The following is a 19,389-nucleotide window of genomic DNA, read 5'->3' on the forward strand; positions in this document are numbered from 1 at the left end:
TCTTTCATACAATTACAAACCATCGAGGTGCAATTTGTCTTGTAAGAAAACGGCTGTCACAATTGTTACGTACAATAGACATACTTCACACAGGCATTGAGCTCATTACAACTACAACTTACAAGACTATTTAAAAGAAGTCTAGAAAGCTGAGACTACTTTACCTCGTAATGTCTTAAATCTCTCACTGAACGCAAGAATAAATTCGGAAACTACGTAATTGCACAGCGGCAAAGGGATTTGTATCTGTTCTGTTGTCCGCACAAGACGCAGCACAGTGACCACAGTTCAAATTTCGCGAACTTCCCTTGTCTTGTTGATTATAACGCTGTAACAACTTACTTATTTGCATACTTCATGTCAGTGAGCTTATTTCTTACGTACAGGGGGGACTCGTCCACCTGTTCAGAGGGGTGTCAAGTGGTCAGTCGCGTACGCTCTGGGACGACAAAGTGATACTTCCGAGTAAAAACTTCAGAAAAATCATTTAAAAAATAGCTTGCTGCAGAAACGACAAACGAGGGTGTTCTGTGAAGTGGGTTAATAGCCGTTTTTGAGGTGAGTGAGGCGTCTACAAAACACTGCATGTCCCATGATCTAGAGCACAACATACCGACATTTGTAATGGTAGTAGTAGTCGCGGTCAAAGAGTGTTTGTTTTTCGCCTGATCGCTTCGGACTGGATGAATATTGGGGCGGGCCATGCTTTGTAAACTTACCCTTTTGGTGCGGGTAACATTTGGCAAACTTTCTCAGAAAGAGTCACATTTTACATTTGGTAAGTTTTAAGTTGAACTCCGATATTCTCAACTTGTTAGTTGCGGTATGAGGTAATTTTGCAACTATCCAAGGGAAAGTATCAATATGTGAAGGGCAGTGATGACTGATGTACAATGCGGTAGCGTTGTTTATTTTCACTGCATTTATATGTAATTTCACTATGACATTGTTTTCAGTTTGCCTTGCCTCTTACATAGAAAGTGTCACTAGAATGAAACTAAAACAAACGAAATAAATCAAAGGAAAAATTATGTATGTCCTGCAGTACATACATTACACCTGTCAATTTTAAGGTAGTATGCACCTCGAAAATGAAAGACTTAAACTTTTGCTCAAATTTTACTCAAGGAATATTTTAACCATTCTCTTTCAAAATCAAGAATAAAAAATAAACAAATAACCCAAGATTTACCGACATCTAAAATTCGAAATGGCCGTCATCCCTGTGTTAACTCTAAAGAGTTAAAGAAAATTTTTCGATTTTCGAAAAATGGAAATTTTTCTTACACCAAGAGCTTTAAAATGAATCCCCACAAGTGGTATATCAAAATTATATCACACCAGTTGTTGATGGCGCAAATACGGCGATCTGATTGGTCGAGACGCGAAAAGAACCGTGGTATATTGGCGATACACCACGGCACAGTCCCTCTGTGACCACGGCTAGCATACGCGCGAGCTCTCAGCTTGAGCAAAAATCCGTTTTTGACGTTCCTCGCCAGAATTTCAATATACTGTTATGGTATAATAGCAATAAATCACACCCAGAGACGGTATACCACGAGATTTTGACCAGTTCACTTCACATATGCACATATGTCGTACACATATGTCGTGACCTGGTCAAAATCTCGTGGTATATCGTCTCTGGGTGTGATTTATTGCTTAAATAATTGTAAAAGATCGAGAGTGGGAATGTCCCCGGGGCACGTTCTACCGTAACACAGAAACATAGCGTATCTGTTCAATATGTGAGCCCTCAAAAATAATTTTCAAAGTAATAAAAAAATACCTGAGCTTTAATTTTAAAAAAATGGATTTTAAACTTTCTATATGGAGTATGAACAGGTGCATGACGCTATAAAGCAATTTTTTGTTCAAAATCTGCATAAGACAAGACAAGGTAATTTTTTCCTTGGATCACTGCTTCTACTTTCACTGATTTAGACTTTAGATTTTTGAAATCCCATAAATAGCCGCAAATTCATCTTTTTGCTTGAGCTATCTTATTTCAGAGACATTTTATTCCATTTCTTGACGTGATGCCACTGAGTGGTGGTCAATGTGGAATTTCGAGCTCCTGAAAATTGTACGACTTTACAGCAGTTGCTGATAGTTTCCAACCGTTTAAGACGTCTAACTACTAGAACAGTGTTATTTCTAACCATGGGTTTTGTTCTTTAAAGTTGGAGAGCGAAAATTGGCAGTTTTTTGCAACCAAAATGTTGGCGACCTGTATCAACGCACTTGTACAGCCCAACGACAACGTGGTCTGCTGCAAATGACCTTTGGTACAGGTTGGCATGCTGTTTTATCATCACATATTCAATTCTTTGTGGCACCTATGCTATACTCAATTCTGCAGAATGTTGGGAAAATTTGTTAGAACGTTCCGGTTTGCTAGTTTATGGAACGCTTACGAGCAATATTTGTAAAAACTTGGATGTCTTTGTGGCTCGGCAATGTACGCCATTTGACACAAGCAATTCAGTGATATCACCTGGCGACATATCTGTGAACACGGGTTATGCAACTAGTATATCGGTATTCTGCGCTTCCCTTCTCTAAGAGGAAACTGGACATGTCTATGCGAGTGTCTTTTCAGAAAATGTGGAAAGTTTCCTTCATTTACAGCCAGTAATAAGTCGCCTTCTTCAGCTGGCAGGGGCCGTAGAGCTAAACCCAGGTCCACGCAAAGCCCAACAAGCAAAGCTATCATCGACAGGTGAACTGGAAGTCGTGGCACCGGGCGAAAATAATGACGAAAGTGTAATGGATATTCTGAAAAGTATTCGATCTGACATAAAAGAGATTAAACGAGATATGTCCGGAGTGAACAAAAATATTGATGAACTACAGAAGGAACAAAAATTGCTTGTCCGACAAAATGAAGAACTGAAGAAAAGGGTGGAACGTCTCGAAACTGAATGTACAAATCTGCGTTCACACACATCCAGAAATAACGTTATTTTCTATGGACTTGACGAATCACCAGACGAGACCTGGTCAGATTGTGAAAAATCGGTCCGTGGATTCATGGTCGGTAAGCTAGGAATCACAGAAGCGGCTGATGAAAATATGGTGATAATCGAACGAGCCCATCGATTGAATGTACGACCTAAACCGAACGAATCAAGACCAATTATAGCTAAGTTTCTATCCATAAACACCGTACATCTGTGCTTGATGAGGGAAGGAAGAAATTAAGGTACGTCTTTCCGGGTTAGTGAAGATTTTCCACCGAGTGTCCGTGAAAGGAGAAAGAAATTAATCCCATTTATGATTCAAGCACGTACTGAAGGAAAAAGAGCATTTCTTAACTATGATAAACTTGTTATTGATAGACAAAAATTTAAATATGATGAAACAAAAAATGACATTGTGCCTTTATAATGGCGTGGCCAAACCCAAACAGAAGCCCATGTAGCCTTAAGAAGCAAAATTTCGTTTCTCTCTTGGAATGCAAGGGGTCTGAAACAACATTTAAATAATGTCAAACTCAAAAGTTTTCTTTCTAAATTTTCTTTCATTAGTATATGTGAAACTTGGGCAAAATCTGTGGACGAATTTTCTACTTTCTTATCGATGACACACACATGTTTTTCTACATATAATGAACGATCTAGTAAATATGGCCGCTTTCCTGGGGAATTTCAGTATTTGTTACTCTAGAATTTAATATCTATGTTGAGCGGATACTCTGTTCATGCAAGCATGCAGTTTTCTTACGCATACGTAAGGAAGCGTTTGAGTCTATCAAAGATATAATTTTGTGTTGTGTTTATTTGCCTCCAGAAGGCTCATCAAGTTATACAAACGAAGATGTAAATGGAGTAGAGATTTTAGAAAATTATCTTGTTGATTTACACTCATCATTTTCAGATTTTGATTTAATTGTAATGGGTGATTTGAACTCTAGAACAGGAGATCTGGAAGATTTTATTATTGAGGATCGAGATAATAATTTGTTTCTTTCTCTTGACTATGACATTGACAACTTTTGTATTCCAAGAAAATCGTGTGATTGCCAAATCAATACTTTTGGTCGTTCACTTATTGATCTGTGTCGTAACTATAATTTGCATATGTTAAACGGTCGCTTTGATGGTGACTGTGTTGGTAATTACACCTGTTGTACAGCCAATGGGGCAAGCCTAGTTGATTACATCATCGTACATAGTGGACTGTTCTCTTTTGTCTCAGAATTTGTTGTTGATTCTACCGATGTTTCAGATCATTTTCCAATTTATTGTAACTTTATTTTCCCTAAAAACACCCCAGTGATTGAATCAAGCGATACAGCTTCTCATTCAAAATGGGTAAAATATGAATGGAAACCAGTGTTGGTTGATGAATTTTTAAGAAAACTGAATGATGAAACTGCAGATTTTCTCTTTCAAAATCTTGATACTGTTATACAAACAGGTGATGTTGATGCTGCTGTGGATGTTTTAAATAGTATACTTGCCCGTGCTGCCTCAGATATGACATACACAGCTAGTGGTAAAAGTACAAAGTGCTCAAATGTAAGTGAAAGCTGGTGGGATGAAGAATGTGAAGTCTCTCGTAAACAAAAGTTTGACCTTCTCAAAGCATTTCGTAGATCAAACAGTGCAGTTGCTCGAAACTAATATGTGTCGGCTAGAAATCAACACAAAAATCTTTGCAAACAGAAATACCAGAACTATAGACAGGAACAACAGAATATCTTGTTGTCAAGCCTCAATGACTCCTCTAAATTCTGGTACACCATTAAGCGTCTCAGAGGTGGGAAAGGTTCTTCCCGTAGTTACAAAATAAAAGCGTCTGAATGGTACAATTATTTTCAAAATTTATTTTCTGTTGTAGTGCAATCAGGTGATTCTCAGTTTGATGAGCATATACAGGCTGAACTGACGAAACATGATATAACTTGTGATCTTTGTAACGAAAATGACCCTCTCTCTGTCAACTCTCCTATTACCTCAGAAGAAATTGAGCTTGTCATTAGAAACTTAAAAACAAATAAGTCTCCTGGCCCAGATGGTTTTATAAACGAAATATTTAAACACAGTGTTAATATTATTTCAAGCATTTGCGAAATTTGTTCAATGGTATTCTCATTTCGGGATATTTTCCGAAAGACTGGAGCAAGGAATTATCTACCCCCTACACAGAAGGGTTCATTTGATGACGTCATAATTACAGAGGAATATCCCTGTTGTCTACCACCAGCAAGATATTCACTAAAATTCTTAATAACCGTCTTGTTGACTGGGTTGATAGTATGAATTTAATTACCGAAGCACAGGCAGGCTTTCGTAAAGGTTATCGCACTGTAGATCATATTTTTACTTTACAATCTTTAGCATCTAAGTATTTGTCAAATAGAAAAGGTAGAATGTATTGTATTTTTGTTGATTTCTCAAAAGCCTTTGATTGCGTTCGACATGATTATTTATGGCACAAATTAATTTCCTATGGTCTTCATGGCAGTGTTTTACATGTTTTACGTTCAATGTATTCAAAATTAGAGTCCTGTGTTTTGTGCAATGAAGGTTTGACAGATTATTTTGATTGTAAAATTGGTACAAGGCAAGGCTGTATGCTAAGCCCTTTATTGTTTAATTTATTTATAAATGAATTGTATACATACATGAATGCATCTGATAGAGATGGGATATTTATAAATGAAGATTTGCCTAATTTGGGATTACTTATGTATGCTGATGATGTTACAGACAATGCTGATCTTCCAATATCTTTACAGCGAAAAATCAATCAGTTAGAGTTGTTCTGTAAACAATGGTGTATGAGAGTAAATCTTGATAAAACAAAATTATTGTTTTCAGAAATGGTGGCGTTTTAAAGAAATACGAAAACTGGGTTTATATGGGAAGTAAGATTACTAATGTTAAACATTATAATTATCTTGGACTATTAATATCATCACGACTATCATGGTCACCTGCTAAAACAGAGTTAGTTACTAAAGCAAAACGAGCTCTTACACAAATTCAAATCGTTATCACAAAAATAGGTTGTATGTCTACCCAGAATGCTTTTAAGCTTTTTGATAGTTGTATTGTTTCTATACTCTGTTATGGCTCGGAAATCTGGGGATTTGAGTACTCTCCAATTATTGAAAGGGTTCATTTTCGTTTTTGTAGATTTTTATTAGGTCTTGCCAGTAATGTAAATAATGATGCTGTTTTGGGTGAATGCGGTAGATACCCTCTGAGTTGTGTATACATGAAGAGATGTGTTTCATATTGGTTAAGGTTAGTCCGAATGGACAATGCTCGGTATCCAAAGGCATGCTATGAAATGTTACGTAAATTGGATGAAGCGGGCAAGACAAATTGGGCTACAAAGATTAAACAGTTGCTCATGAGATATGGTTTTGCTTATGTTTGGTTTGAACAGCAAGTGGGTAATTGTGAAGTATTTTTAACTTTATTTTGTCAAAGGTTACAAGACTGTCACAGACAAGAATGGCATGCTTCAATTAATGATTCACCCAGATTGAGATTTTATTCAATGTTTAAGTTTTATTTTGAACCAGAAATGTATCTTAAATGTGTCCATCCCATTAAGTACAAATTTGCACTATCAAAATTCCGATGTTCCAATCACAGTCTCACAATAGAAACTGGAAGACATACAGGCATTGATGTTCAGAACAGAATTTGTCTCTTTTGTGAAAAGCAAAGTGTTTCAGTCCAAGAAGATGAGATTCACTTTCTTGCGTTTTGTCCACTTTATACAACACTTCGAAGGGATTTATTACCTTTTTATTTACATAACAATCCGACTAGAGAAAAAGTCGTATCTTTACTTTCAACAGAGAATCCTAACATTATATTTAATTTGTCAATCTTTATATATAAGGCAATGTTTGTGAGAGAAAATTATTTGAAGTCATTGTAAATCATTGTCAACAGAAGTAGTTTTGTGTGTACATTTGATGACTTTAAGCATCACGTGTCCACAGTTTCTTTCCTATATAACTTGTATATTTTCAGTTTGATGGGCGGTGGCCCTTTACATGAATAAATAACACTGTAAACATATTCCATTTCTTTTCCAGAACTATAAATTCCATGTTAATGTTGTACAAGTAGGTGTGACTTGCATAAGTCCAAGGGACTAGAGATGACTTACTATAGTGGAACAACTGTATCACTTGAAGCACTCTGTTTCTATGTAACAGTGCAAGACAGTCTCCCAGATATTAATATTAAAACACAGCAATCCCAATCACAGCACTGTGTTGTCAGATCATTGTGCAAAACATACCAAGACAGTGGTAGAGAGGCTAAAAGATCAAATCGAAGTAAATTTAAAATTGAAAACATTTGGCCTCCTCTTTCAGGAGTTTTCCAGCGCAGCAGCTGTATCCTTCCTGCTCTGCAATAGTTAAAAAATCACCGTATGGGGATGGTCACTTAGTATGATCTGTACCCATTTAGTGATTTTCCAAATATTGCAGAGCGATATAAGGGAAACTCAAGCCAGTTGAAATACCAATACTATAATATTCACATTTCATAATTAAATAATATAAGTATTTCTAAGGCTATTCATGCGCAGCGTGTTATATATCCTCTTTATAGTCTCCCAGGGATCAGACGTGCGTCATATGACCCCCTAGGGAACTCAGAAATGCAACTAAAGTGCTGCGCTTCTTGTGGCAAAGAAAAGTATTTGTTGTCGTCATTTATTGCAGTTGCAGTTTATGTTTATTGTTTCTCAGGCTGTATTGTCATTGTTGCCGGCTCATACCAGTGTTCATGAACAAAGTTTATCATTTCCTTATATCTTTTTCACGATATATCTTTTTCTTTAGTATGCCCCTTTGAAAGTGTCCAGTGTTTTCCTTTGTTCAATTTTTGGAATATAGACAGTCAATAGATTTTATTTCAGTACCACTGGCCTCCAGCCAAAAATTACAAAGAGAAGTACATACTATACGGATCGCTAGTGATTGACAAAATAAATACATACATATAGTTCATATATGATAAGAAAAGAAGATTTACAGTATATGCGTTTTTTTACACAGTCGTCTGTACGTCTGTCTTCTGAAATTCTGCTCTGCGCCAAGGCGTATACGCAAGTCTTTTTTAGAAAAGAACGTAGCTACACGTCTGTGGTGCGCCTAGGCCCTAGGCGCAGAACAGAATTATAGAAGACGGCGACTGTGTTTTTTAATACACGGAATTTAGTGGCAGAAAAATGTAGTTTCCTAGTTAATTAAAGTTGTGGCATTTCTGAAGATAGAAGTATCCTAAATTTGTATAAAAATAGTGGATTATAATAGTAGTAGGATGCAATAAATTTACATCAGAGTGTGGTATCTGTAAAGTACATTCCAGTCTTTGGAATGAACCATACCACACTCTCTGCTAACATGTGAGTCCAGTAACAAAGATTTAAGCTTATTGATATCTGATGTGTGTTTAACGTACACCAGTACATGTTGCGATGAATGATAACTCTGAATATTTTTGATAAACTGGTCAAATGCTTTTTCCTGCACATTTTGAAGTGTTTAAATGAAAATTAGATTCTGCGGTTAAGGGAGAGAGTTCTCAGAACTGCGCCTGTGCAACTTTCTTCTTTACAATCGATGTATTTCATGCATGATGTCTAGATGCATCACGTCAACATAGCTGCAACATTTGACGACTGCGATGTAAACTATAAAAAAAACGTGTTTTAACTTTCATCAGTTACGAACATAGTTTGGATACAGTGTTCAAAGTGGTCATATGGGTTCCTTGCGACCTTTGGGGCAGTTCCGCGACCCCTGCATTTGTAAATTACTTTTAACCAGCTTCGCTTCGCGATGCAACAGTGTAATTTCTATCGTCATATTACTCGATTGTTGTTGTGGTTGATGTTGTTGTTGTTGTTGTTGTTGTTGTTGTTGTTGTTGTTGTTATTGTTGTTGTTTGGATATGCGACGTAAGCTTAAACCAATCAAGATACATCAACTACAACTTTTTAATACACTTGAATGTTTTCAGTTCCGTAAAATGAAATTAATATTATACAATTTATTGCCAAAGTCTAGCAAAGGCTTGTATTCAACAGCTTTTCCAAACTTAATATTTTCCAAAGCTGAGGGCCGGTATGTAACCTGTAGGAGTGTCTCTATCCTTGATTTTTGGAGTCGCTCTGTTCCTCAATCCATTTGTTGTCCCAAGTAAAGAGCCCTCTTGCGACTACACTGTGAGAGGAATTTGACTAACAAAATGGCGTCTTCAGGTATAACCCGGCAGATGGTCATGCGAAAAACGTAAGTTTCATCCGTTATTCTCAATGTTTTCAGAGTTTTTTTGTTAATAATAATGTTGATTTTGATCAACGGCAATGTTTTTGGTGCATCAACTTCATGAAAGGTTAAACTGTGCTTCGAAGTCATTCATTCTGTGGGCAAGACGCAGTCGAGACAATACACCGTTTTCTGTACGACAACGGTTTCAACTCAAGTTGTTTGCGTCAACCTTCCGATATATGATCCAGTGTTGTCCTTAGAAGCGGGTGCCGGGTAAATAACCGGCTGTTTTGCATTTTTTCCCGGCTACTTTTAACGTCATTAGATTATTTTTATAGACCTGTAATTTCGGGATTGCACTGCAAGCTGTTAGACGGCACACGTAAGATTAGCAGTTTCGCGACCCCTTTCCCCGCATGGAACTGCACAAACATAAAACAGTTTCTAAATACCCGTTTGCGGCTAGCTCTTTGAGCCCGATCTTTTATTTGTTAAATAGTGTGATTGGCTGATGGACGCGCCTATGGTGTTGTCTTTGTTACGAGCAGTGTAGTTGGTTTGATTATGAAGGTCATCTGAGGTCATTTTTAACGATGGTGTCAAAAAGAAATGTGGCGTCGGCCACTGGCACCTTGCCGATGGAATATTTTTTCCCGAAGAAACGCCCGTTCGAAAGGTATACTTGATTTCAAAATATATTTAGTTTATGTATGAAAAACTTCAATTTCGCTGAATTTGCGAGAAAAAGCGCCAAAAAGATGTGATTTTGATCGACGATTCGAAGTTCATGAGACTGCAGCTTGTTTTCCGCCGCCGCGCTGGCTGCCAACGTCACGGTCACTACGAGTATGATCTTCTCAACAAATCAAGTTATTCTCAGAGCAATACCGACGCATTTTCTAGACTTAAAAAACGAGCTGGAACTGAGTTTTTTAGAAGCAACTGTTTATTTGAATGGGTATTTTTTTCATTGATTATTTTTACGTACTAGAATCCACGGTCACAGGCATGTGTGTTGCCGACCGTTGCCGACCGGCGCATCATCGTCACGGTTCACGGCTTCACCGTGGCGCTGATCCCCTGTTGCTTAAGACAACAGGACAATACGTCGTGGATTCCGGCATGGGTTCAATTTCACTGCGCCTCTCCATGTTGGGTTGCCCGATAGTGTATTTCGATGGACCCTCTGAATAATTTTTTTCACGGACTCGTGGAGCAAATTTGAAAGAAAATAGAGTTGTTTCCTTCCAACGCCATGCTGCATATCTGCTTTGATCAAATTTTAGGACAGCGATGATCGCGGAGGTTTGCATTTAATTTGTTGCAACACATTCTGTCAATCACTCACTTTGTGTCATAAGCTAAGTTTCAGAAACTATCGCCATCCTGAAAATTAGCGACGTGTAGTAAGTTCATAGGCACAGCTGACATGGTAAAGTGCCTCTGACTCGACGATGCCGATTTTTCAGACTACACTCAGAGAATCCGAAACTTTTCATACAAAATGAGTGATTGACAGAAATGTTGCAACAAATATGTCAAGCGGGCACTCATCCCGTCTGGTTGTCGCCTAACCTCAGTCGCGGACTCGAGAGAGCTTTCGCAAACATTTTACTATTATCGTTTGCGTATAGAAAACTCATAACAATGAAAAAATGCGTAGAGACTCAATCCAATGCGTAATATTATTACGCATTGGATCGACTCTCTACGCATTTTTTCATTGTTATTAGTTATATGCATTTTTTTTTCGTAAATGCGAACACTGTTACAGTGAATTATCTTACCGATGTTTTTCCTAACAAAAGCGAATGTGTTTTGATTAGAATAGAATGAGTTTGATGGTTTTGGGGAAACTACTATGTGGTAATGAAGAATGGGAAATGAGCAATGAAATGAGCAGACAGCAGGTGATTTAAGATTAAATGTTACATCTTCACTGCAAATAAAACCGTAAGTGTGTCATAAATAATACAAACAAAACAAAATCATGTTTGTTTGTTTTGTTGTATGTGAGCCACGTCTAAGACACACAACAAAAGTACTGTTTCAGTCTCAGCTAAATGTCACCTCAGATGCCACCAGAGAACACCATTTCCACTCCAAAATTTCATTTTTCGCCTTGCGAGAGGGGGGACACCCCCCTCTCGCGCTCTCCCCCCCTCCCCCTCGTTCGCTACGCTCACTCGCCGCTCGCTCGCTTCGCTCCCTCGCAGTCCACCCGTCTACTTTCTTAAATTACCCGGCTACTTTTAAATGTAAGGACAACACTGGATATTAATCATTGCTTATCCTGATCGGTTGGCAACCTGAACTGCCTCTTGTCCCAATTGAAGAGATCTTCTTTATAGGCTGAAAGATCGCCAGCTGGGAGAAAAGTTTCTGGTGTAAAAAACAGCAAAGCCCCACTACACTTGGTCTCGCTGCGTTTTGTCTCAGTCAGCAGGGCACACGAGATCGAGACCAACAGGAGGTTCTTAGGCATTCCTCATTGCCGGGTCAGCTCCAAAATTGGAGACGCTATACCATAATATTCCCCCTCTCATTAGCCAATCAGCGGCCAGCGCGCCATCAGTAAAAATTGTATTTCCTGGCAACCTCCACATGCGTCCTTCGTTACGTACGCCATACTGTGTCGAACTCCCGCGCCGTATTCTGTCATAATGTCGAACAGTTGTGTGGCCACTCTGTCAAAACAAATTTCAAAATCGCGTACCAGTTTTATTCTGGCTAAGACAACCAAACCCCATATATCGCTGTGATTCCTAGACTCTGGCTTGAAGTCCTGCGAAATATAAATCGTGTACCTACACAGATCGTTCAGAATACCCCATTTGTATCGGAGATGGCAGCGATACAAATTCTACCGTATGGGGAACAGTTGTGTGGCCACTCTGTCAACACATTTTCAAAATCGCGTACCATTTTTAGTCTGCGTTTGACAACTACAAAACAGGTATCGTTTTAAAGCTCTGACATTGCTCTTCTTTCTTGCAAAATGTTATACGCGTACCTACACAAATAACCTTTATAACAGTATTTCTAATAGAGATGACGAACATCCACAAAATGATTCTCGGTACTTGAGCGAAATCGATAAACTGGGGGTAGAATGAATCGTCAATATTTCGAATATTTGTTCACTAATCGGACTCCTTGTTGGACATGACCTTCTGCAGAACACGTGGATTATGTTGACTGTCGAAATTCGTCGAAATTCACAAGACAGGGGCTTAATAAGCGGCCCAAAACTGCCGATCACAACTTGGTGGGTAATTTGTGACCCAGCGTGACCTGTACTTTATTAATGATGTATCTGGTCGATGATTGGCTGAATGCCGGAATACATTATCATAATGAGTCTCCAATTTTGGAGCTGACCCGGACTGATTCTCCTGGTCAGGAGAAATCTCCCAATCAGAAGATAAAATTATCTTCCAATCAGGGACTGACTCCCAACATTGAGGCAAAGTTTGACAGAATAGTTCTGTGCACTTTAATAATATTTTAAGAACGGCGTACCCATATGTTTAAGGTTAAGTTTACCCATTGAGATAGCACGCAGACCGCTAGCTGCAGTACAGTAGCTCGAGGTTTTGCCTGGGTATTTGGGTCGTCGGACGGCAAAACCAGACAGGCAAAACCTCAAGCTAATGTACTGCAGCTAGCAGACCGCAAGAATATTGTACGTCAAATTCATGTCTAGGGATTCGATCGTTAACATTTTCAAACTATGACATATTCTGGACAACGTCTCCTAAACTTGAAGATTTATTCAGAAAAGATATAATTATAATCCTGACTGTTGTATCAAAATTTATAGGTTGTCTCAAAATAGGGGAATTACCTCCTCGTTGGGAGAATGTCCTGCACCCCTCACTTTTCAATTGGACTTGTGTGCCGTGCCAACAGTTGCCAGTTTACTAGCCCTGCGTACAGGTCTGTGTGTTCCCAGCATTATACGGCCTCCACCACAGCCCTGCAACAGTCTATGGAGATAACTGGGGACTCTGCGGTCCGGATCCGGACCGCAACGAAAAATCGGTCTTTTTGGCCGAAATTCTGCTCTTATGGGGCAAAATCCTTTCCCTGCTTACCTTTCTCCTAACCGACCCCAGAAAAGATGCGATTAACTTCTCCTAACGTCCAAAACCGCTTGTTTAACGTACTCGACAAGTTGTTTACCCATGGAGATCGCCATTTTGAATCTCGCCAGTTATCTCTATGAACCGTTGCAGGGCTGTGGTAGAGGCCGTATAACGCCGGGAACACACAGACCTGTACGCAGGACTACCAGTTTACCTGAAAAATGAATTTTGAAAAGTGAAGGAGATATCTGCAGCGAATGGCAGAGTTTTAGCACAGGTGTTTTTTACTTTAAAGTGATGAAGTATTTTCATGATTTCGCTATGAGAAAGCCATGCGGACTCTACAGTGTGTCAAGGTCTTGGGTGTGTATTTACTGATGTCATGATATTTTACATCATCATATTGTTCACACAACCGGAATTAAAAGTTTATATGCTGCTTCCTGTATTATGAAATTGAACCAATAAAGCCAGGGGTGTCAGAGATATGTTACATTAAAACACTCACAAGCATAATTAAAGGTGAAGGGTGGCGTAACAAATTTGATTAAACTTCATCTTTGAAATGCTGTATGTCAATTATTATTGTGTTAGTGTAGTATCTGTTTCCAATCTTCATAGTTTTGATCAATTTTCCCATCTTGCTGATTTTGAGGACACAATATCAAAAAATATCATATATCATGATTGAAGGAGTCTGAGTGGATATTCATACAAAATTGCAGAGAAACAAATGTCCTTCTAAATTATCTTTTTACCAAGCTAAGATTAGTGTTTGTCTCTTTTACCCACCATGTTGCTAAAAAAATACTCACCAATAATTCAAGTTCAGGATAACTGACAGCAGTCAATGTTATTTTGACATTACAACTTTGTCCACTTCTTCAGAGTATTGATAGGCATGATCAAGCAGATGACTTATAATGTCAATGAGAACATGTAAGCAGTACAGTTGTGACTGCAAGTTCATCCAGTATTTAACATTATTGCAACAAACAGTTTTCTTAACTTCAACCTGGCATTTGTGTTCTGGAACTCTCTTGCAGAAAGAGGACTGCAAAATATGAGTGTTTTGATTGTATGCACCAAGGTGCAACACTTTATGCAGTCACATATATTGACATAATTCTGATTGCTTTTCATCTTCATAGTTCGTTTAATTTCCATGTTCTATCACAGGCAACCAAGTACTGAAAATGTTCTGTGTCAGAAATGTCTAGAAAAAGGTCACTGGACATACCAGTGCACTGGAGAAAGGAAATATGTACACAGACCATCACGAACCACACAGATGAACAAAAGACTGAAACAACAGAAAGAAAACAATGAACGTCAGTTATCGTAAGTGTCTACCTTGTTGATTTATGTTATAAAAAATGGCACATGGAAGAGTAAGCCATATCCTCCCTTTGGTATTATAAAATTGGATAATTAACATATGCAAATTTCTCTCTATTTACATATTATTTTTTATGCAAATTAGTCAGTTCTGCCACATATATGTCTTGACATGGCGCGATGGTCTTGGGAGAGCAATGATACTGAATCTGCTTGTCTTACGGATCCATTCATGGTAATATTTTTGTAGACAAACACCATTGGTTGAATGAAACTGTGACTTAATGATCACAGTATTGCAAGTGTTTTGCTAACCCACAGCACTTCTGAACAATTATTACCATTTGCTATTGTAATTACTGGCAAATCCACATACTGGGCAAACAATGAAACAAAAAGGAATGGACCAATCAAATAAACTTTGTGAGAATGCTGTAGGAATCCCCAAAAGCTCTGCAAAAATTCATTGCCTGTTCAGTGGTTTTGGTTTTTCATTAACGTTATCTGTCATTGTTTTCTTTCACTTTGTGTAGATTACCTGCAGATGTTGCAAAGAGGAAACGCAAGAGGTCAGTCTATAATTTTGTCTGTCGATTGAATAAAAGTATGATTCACTCATAATGTTCAAGTGTTCAGGCGTATAAGTAGGCGGTATTTGGAGCTTGAATGTTTTCTTATTCAGTCAATTTCTAGTACAACCAAGCTGACTCTAAATGGTAGTATTATAATCTCTGATAGAGAGCTATCCATGCAATCATTGACTCAGAGGGAATGGCCATTCGTACATTTCTCCCTCACATCAGAGCAGTGATTATTCTGAAGTGAACCAGAAAGTGATTTTATTGCAATTTCATTTATTTCCACAAGAGGGCGCTATTTCATATTCAACCAAACCAAGCAAACTTTACACACGTTTGCTGTTTGTAGCTTGTCACTGAGTTCTGTGAATAATGTACTTTCGATTGCCTCAACTAAAATTAAATGACTTAAACTTTGTTTTAGATCAAAATGAAAAAACTTCAGACTTTCCCTTCAATGTAATAATATATCTGTGATGAAAATGCTACAGACAATGATGGTAAAATACCAGATGACTCCTGAACCATTTCATCCTTCACAAATGTTTGCAATCTCTGGTCTGAATTACACAGTGAAACTGTCAATGTGGCAAAAGCTGTGTCCTTTGATTTTAATGCTCAGTGCTGGTACTGGTACTAGTATTGTTTTTAAACAAATTCCATTGTAGAATTCCTTGCTTGATAGTGATTGCCTTTACAAACCAACATAGTTTTGCAGCCTTTTTATATAATTTATAGTACAATGTATGTAGAGATTTCTTCAGGTTAACCCAAAGTGACCCTGCAAAATCTCTTGTTTAATTGATAAGACAGACAATCTCAGCATGCAGTGGACAGAGTTTCAAAATTTTCATTTAAATGTATTGCAAAGTTTTATTTTGGGAAAAGTTCACAATCAATGCCTTTGTTAGTAAAAATGATAATGGCAGGATAGTGAAAACTTTGATTTGCAAGAACATTAAATGATGTAGAATGTTTAAAATATCAATATTCATATTTGCAACTGAAGACATAAAGGGAGTTTATTTGAATTGTGTAAGTGTTGAACAATAGGAATATTTGAGTTTGTGGGAGTGTTCAGTCATTGATACAGCATTTTCCACTTTAAGGTACTATGTGCCTGGAAAGTGAAAGGCTTTAAAATTTTTGCTCAAACTTTCCTTAATGAAACTTTCAACAATTCTCATACCATATCAAGAATAAAAATCAGGGGTCACGATGCAAAGTTTGGTACTAGAGAGACAGATTACCTACATTTTCACTGATATTTGAAATTCAAAATGGCCACCATCCCTGGTTAACTATACAAAGGAAAATGAAATTATTGATTCTAAAAACTAACATTTTTTTCTTACTCCGAGAGCTTTAAAATGAGCCCCCACAAGTGTTAGATCGGAAAAGAATTGTAAAAGTTTGAGAGTCTGAATATCTCTGTCCCAGAGGTGCATTCTACCTTAAGCATTTGCAGCAAGACAACAAAAGCATGAAACTCACTCATAAGGCAGACTTCAAATCTTTCAGTTGGCAGTCAGCATTATGTTTGAATCAGCTCAGCTTTGAAAAACAAACTTCATACATAATTCATGGCAGACGTCCACCATGCAATCATCAGTGAATGTAAATCAATACAAGAAGTGATGAGATGAATGCTGTAACTCTTTGAAATTGATCTTACCGCCCTGTATTGATCTGTGTAAAGGGGCAGGCAACTGCAACAATAGAAGGGTAATTGAACACTTTATTCCTCAGCTTAAGGAACATCCTGCATTGGAATTGTCAGGCTTTGTTGATTTGGAAACATCTGCCATGAAATTTGCCATCGGACAGCTATTCAGGTGTTTCTGGGCAGTGTTACAAAACAACAGAAACATTGGTTGATACAATCCGATATGTATTGTTCTTCTTAATTTTGACAAACAGTATGTTTTGTTTCCTTCCAAAAGGTCCAAATCAGATTCTTCAGACAGCAGCAGTTCAGATTCAGATTCAGACTCAGATAGTAGCAGCAGTTCAGACAGTTCAAGTGACTCAAGTGGTTCAGATTCTGATTCTAGCTCTAGTGACAGCAGCAGTGACAGTGGCTCTTCAAGTAGTTCAAGTGAAGATGAGAGACCAAGAAAACGACGCAGAAACCGAGAAAAGTAGACGGATGGCTAGAAGATTTTATATTTATTGAAGGACGCAGGAGGTGTTAAACATGACACTTGAACTCTCTGCAACATTGCCATGTTTTTTGACATGTCTTGAAGTTAATGAATAATACGAATATGTCAGTCAGTGTGATGAAGTAGGCTGAAAGATCACCACTTCATAAGAGAAATCTTTCCTAAAAATATTATGCCATGTGATGAATGTCATACAACATCCACATTCGTCAATTGAGAAAAATGGCACGGCTCTTTGAAAATAGATCTACCATAAAGGTCAGAGTCAGGTCATGAAGATTTTGATATCTCGGGTCCCTACTCTCTATGAGAGGTCACATTATCACATAGAGTCAACAAAATCAAAATGACGTTCAAATTCTACATCCAGAAAAAGGATTGAAGATATACATACCATATAGGCTGCAAACTTCCATGGAAGGATGTCAAGCCAAACATAGGTATGACATGTACGTGCCATCTCACTTATAACAAAAGGAAAAGTAATAGCGAGTTTTTCTTTTAAAAAATGGGTATCTATATTTAATTTGAAGATTTTATGCATTTTAGGTTATTCTGTCAACATCCATTTTATTGCAAAGGAACCCCTTCATTTATCTTAATTTTAAATGAATGATTTTTTGTTTCGGAAGAAATTCAAACTTTCTATATCTAATTCCTGAATTATTAATCTATAGCAATTTTGATGTGCTCCTATTATATTTTAGTGCAGTGTACGAGTGTAACTGAAATACCGGCCTGGGGAGCCAATGGTTTGAGTATGGAAAAAAATATTTGTCCAGTACATCTATTGGCAAGGCAGTGTTGCAGGAGGTGCTCTTGAAAATCTGTATGGTATCACGTATGTGTAGATTTTGGTGTTTGGCAGTGCAGCCAAGGCAGTGAAATCGAGAAGTGAGAAGTTTGGCATTATGTTCAGAAGAGGAATGCAGATATTAAATTTGTTGGATATTTTAATATTATTTCCGTGAAAGCATATGCAGACATGAAATCTAAGTTTTGCGCTTTGTGTTTCACATTCTCCTCATTACAAAGACTTCAAACTTGAAATCCTGGACGCTGTCATTGCTTTGATTTCATTCTGAGATTATTAGGATAACATATTTTGTACTCATTGAATGACAAAGAACTCACAAATGAAATTCTCTGAATAGTAATTTGCTTGACTTCACGTCCAAGTTCATTGCCATAGCATGTTTTGTTCAGCTTGTCATTGTCAGCAGATGGTTTTTGTGAGTGAACCAAGTGAGACACAGAAAATGTTTTTTTATTGCGTACAAATTGTTATATGTGTGTGTCATATTTGTGTCAGCCGAGCATTGAAGGCTGTGCTTTCAAATGTTTCATTGACAAGTAGATTGGAAGACAGCAGTGACTGGAGTAGACTGGATACTCTCCCTCCAAATGATAGTGAATGCTGCAACACTGCCATATTTGATGTCAAGTTTACAAAGATCTATCGTACAGGATGACTGAAGATTCATGGACACACCTTTGGTTGCGAAATAAAAGGGATTTTCTTAGTGGGGAGGGGCTCTAAATAACCCCAACCCCTAACCCCAGGTTATTAACAATAACACATTCAAACAAATTATATTGGAGTCCACTAATCTTCAGTCTTGCCCTATCATACATACAAGAAAAAGTGATAACTGGATTTACTGTAAGTCCACATCAAGTATACAACACTTGCTCAAAATAAACATATTTTATGACTTAATGATATGTAGACTTGTCTGTTTATGAGATACTTGCATACATTTAAAGCAGTTCACTTGATAGGAAGTGTTTGTAAAAGGCATGGAAGACGGTCCCTTTCATGCCAACAACTCTCACCATAGACACAACATAATCATGAATTACATCATTATAAGTCAGTGGCCTTGACCTCTTTTCATAAAGCCTGTCGTATTAAGGCTTGCTGAAAATCCTGTTCTCCATGCCACCGAATGAATTCC

General features: G+C 37.8%; 1 protein-coding gene across 1 annotated transcript; it reads left to right on the forward strand.

Moving 5' to 3' along the window:
• The first annotated feature begins 9,152 nt into the window (after positions 1–9,152).
• LOC139130826 (zinc finger CCHC domain-containing protein 10-like) lies at positions 9,153–19,151 on the forward strand. Its single transcript, XM_070696623.1, has 4 exons — positions 9,153–9,283; positions 14,530–14,691; positions 15,222–15,257; positions 17,210–19,151. Exons 1-4 carry the CDS (start codon positions 9,240–9,242, stop codon positions 17,409–17,411), a joined length of 444 nt encoding a protein of 147 aa, XP_070552724.1. The 5' UTR covers positions 9,153–9,239; the 3' UTR covers positions 17,412–19,151.
• Positions 19,152–19,389: the final 238 nt, after the last annotated feature.

This window comes from Ptychodera flava, chromosome 4 (genome assembly GCF_041260155.1).
Source record: "Ptychodera flava strain L36383 chromosome 4, AS_Pfla_20210202, whole genome shotgun sequence".
In the NCBI taxonomy this organism is placed as follows: Eukaryota; Metazoa; Hemichordata; class Enteropneusta; family Ptychoderidae; genus Ptychodera; species Ptychodera flava.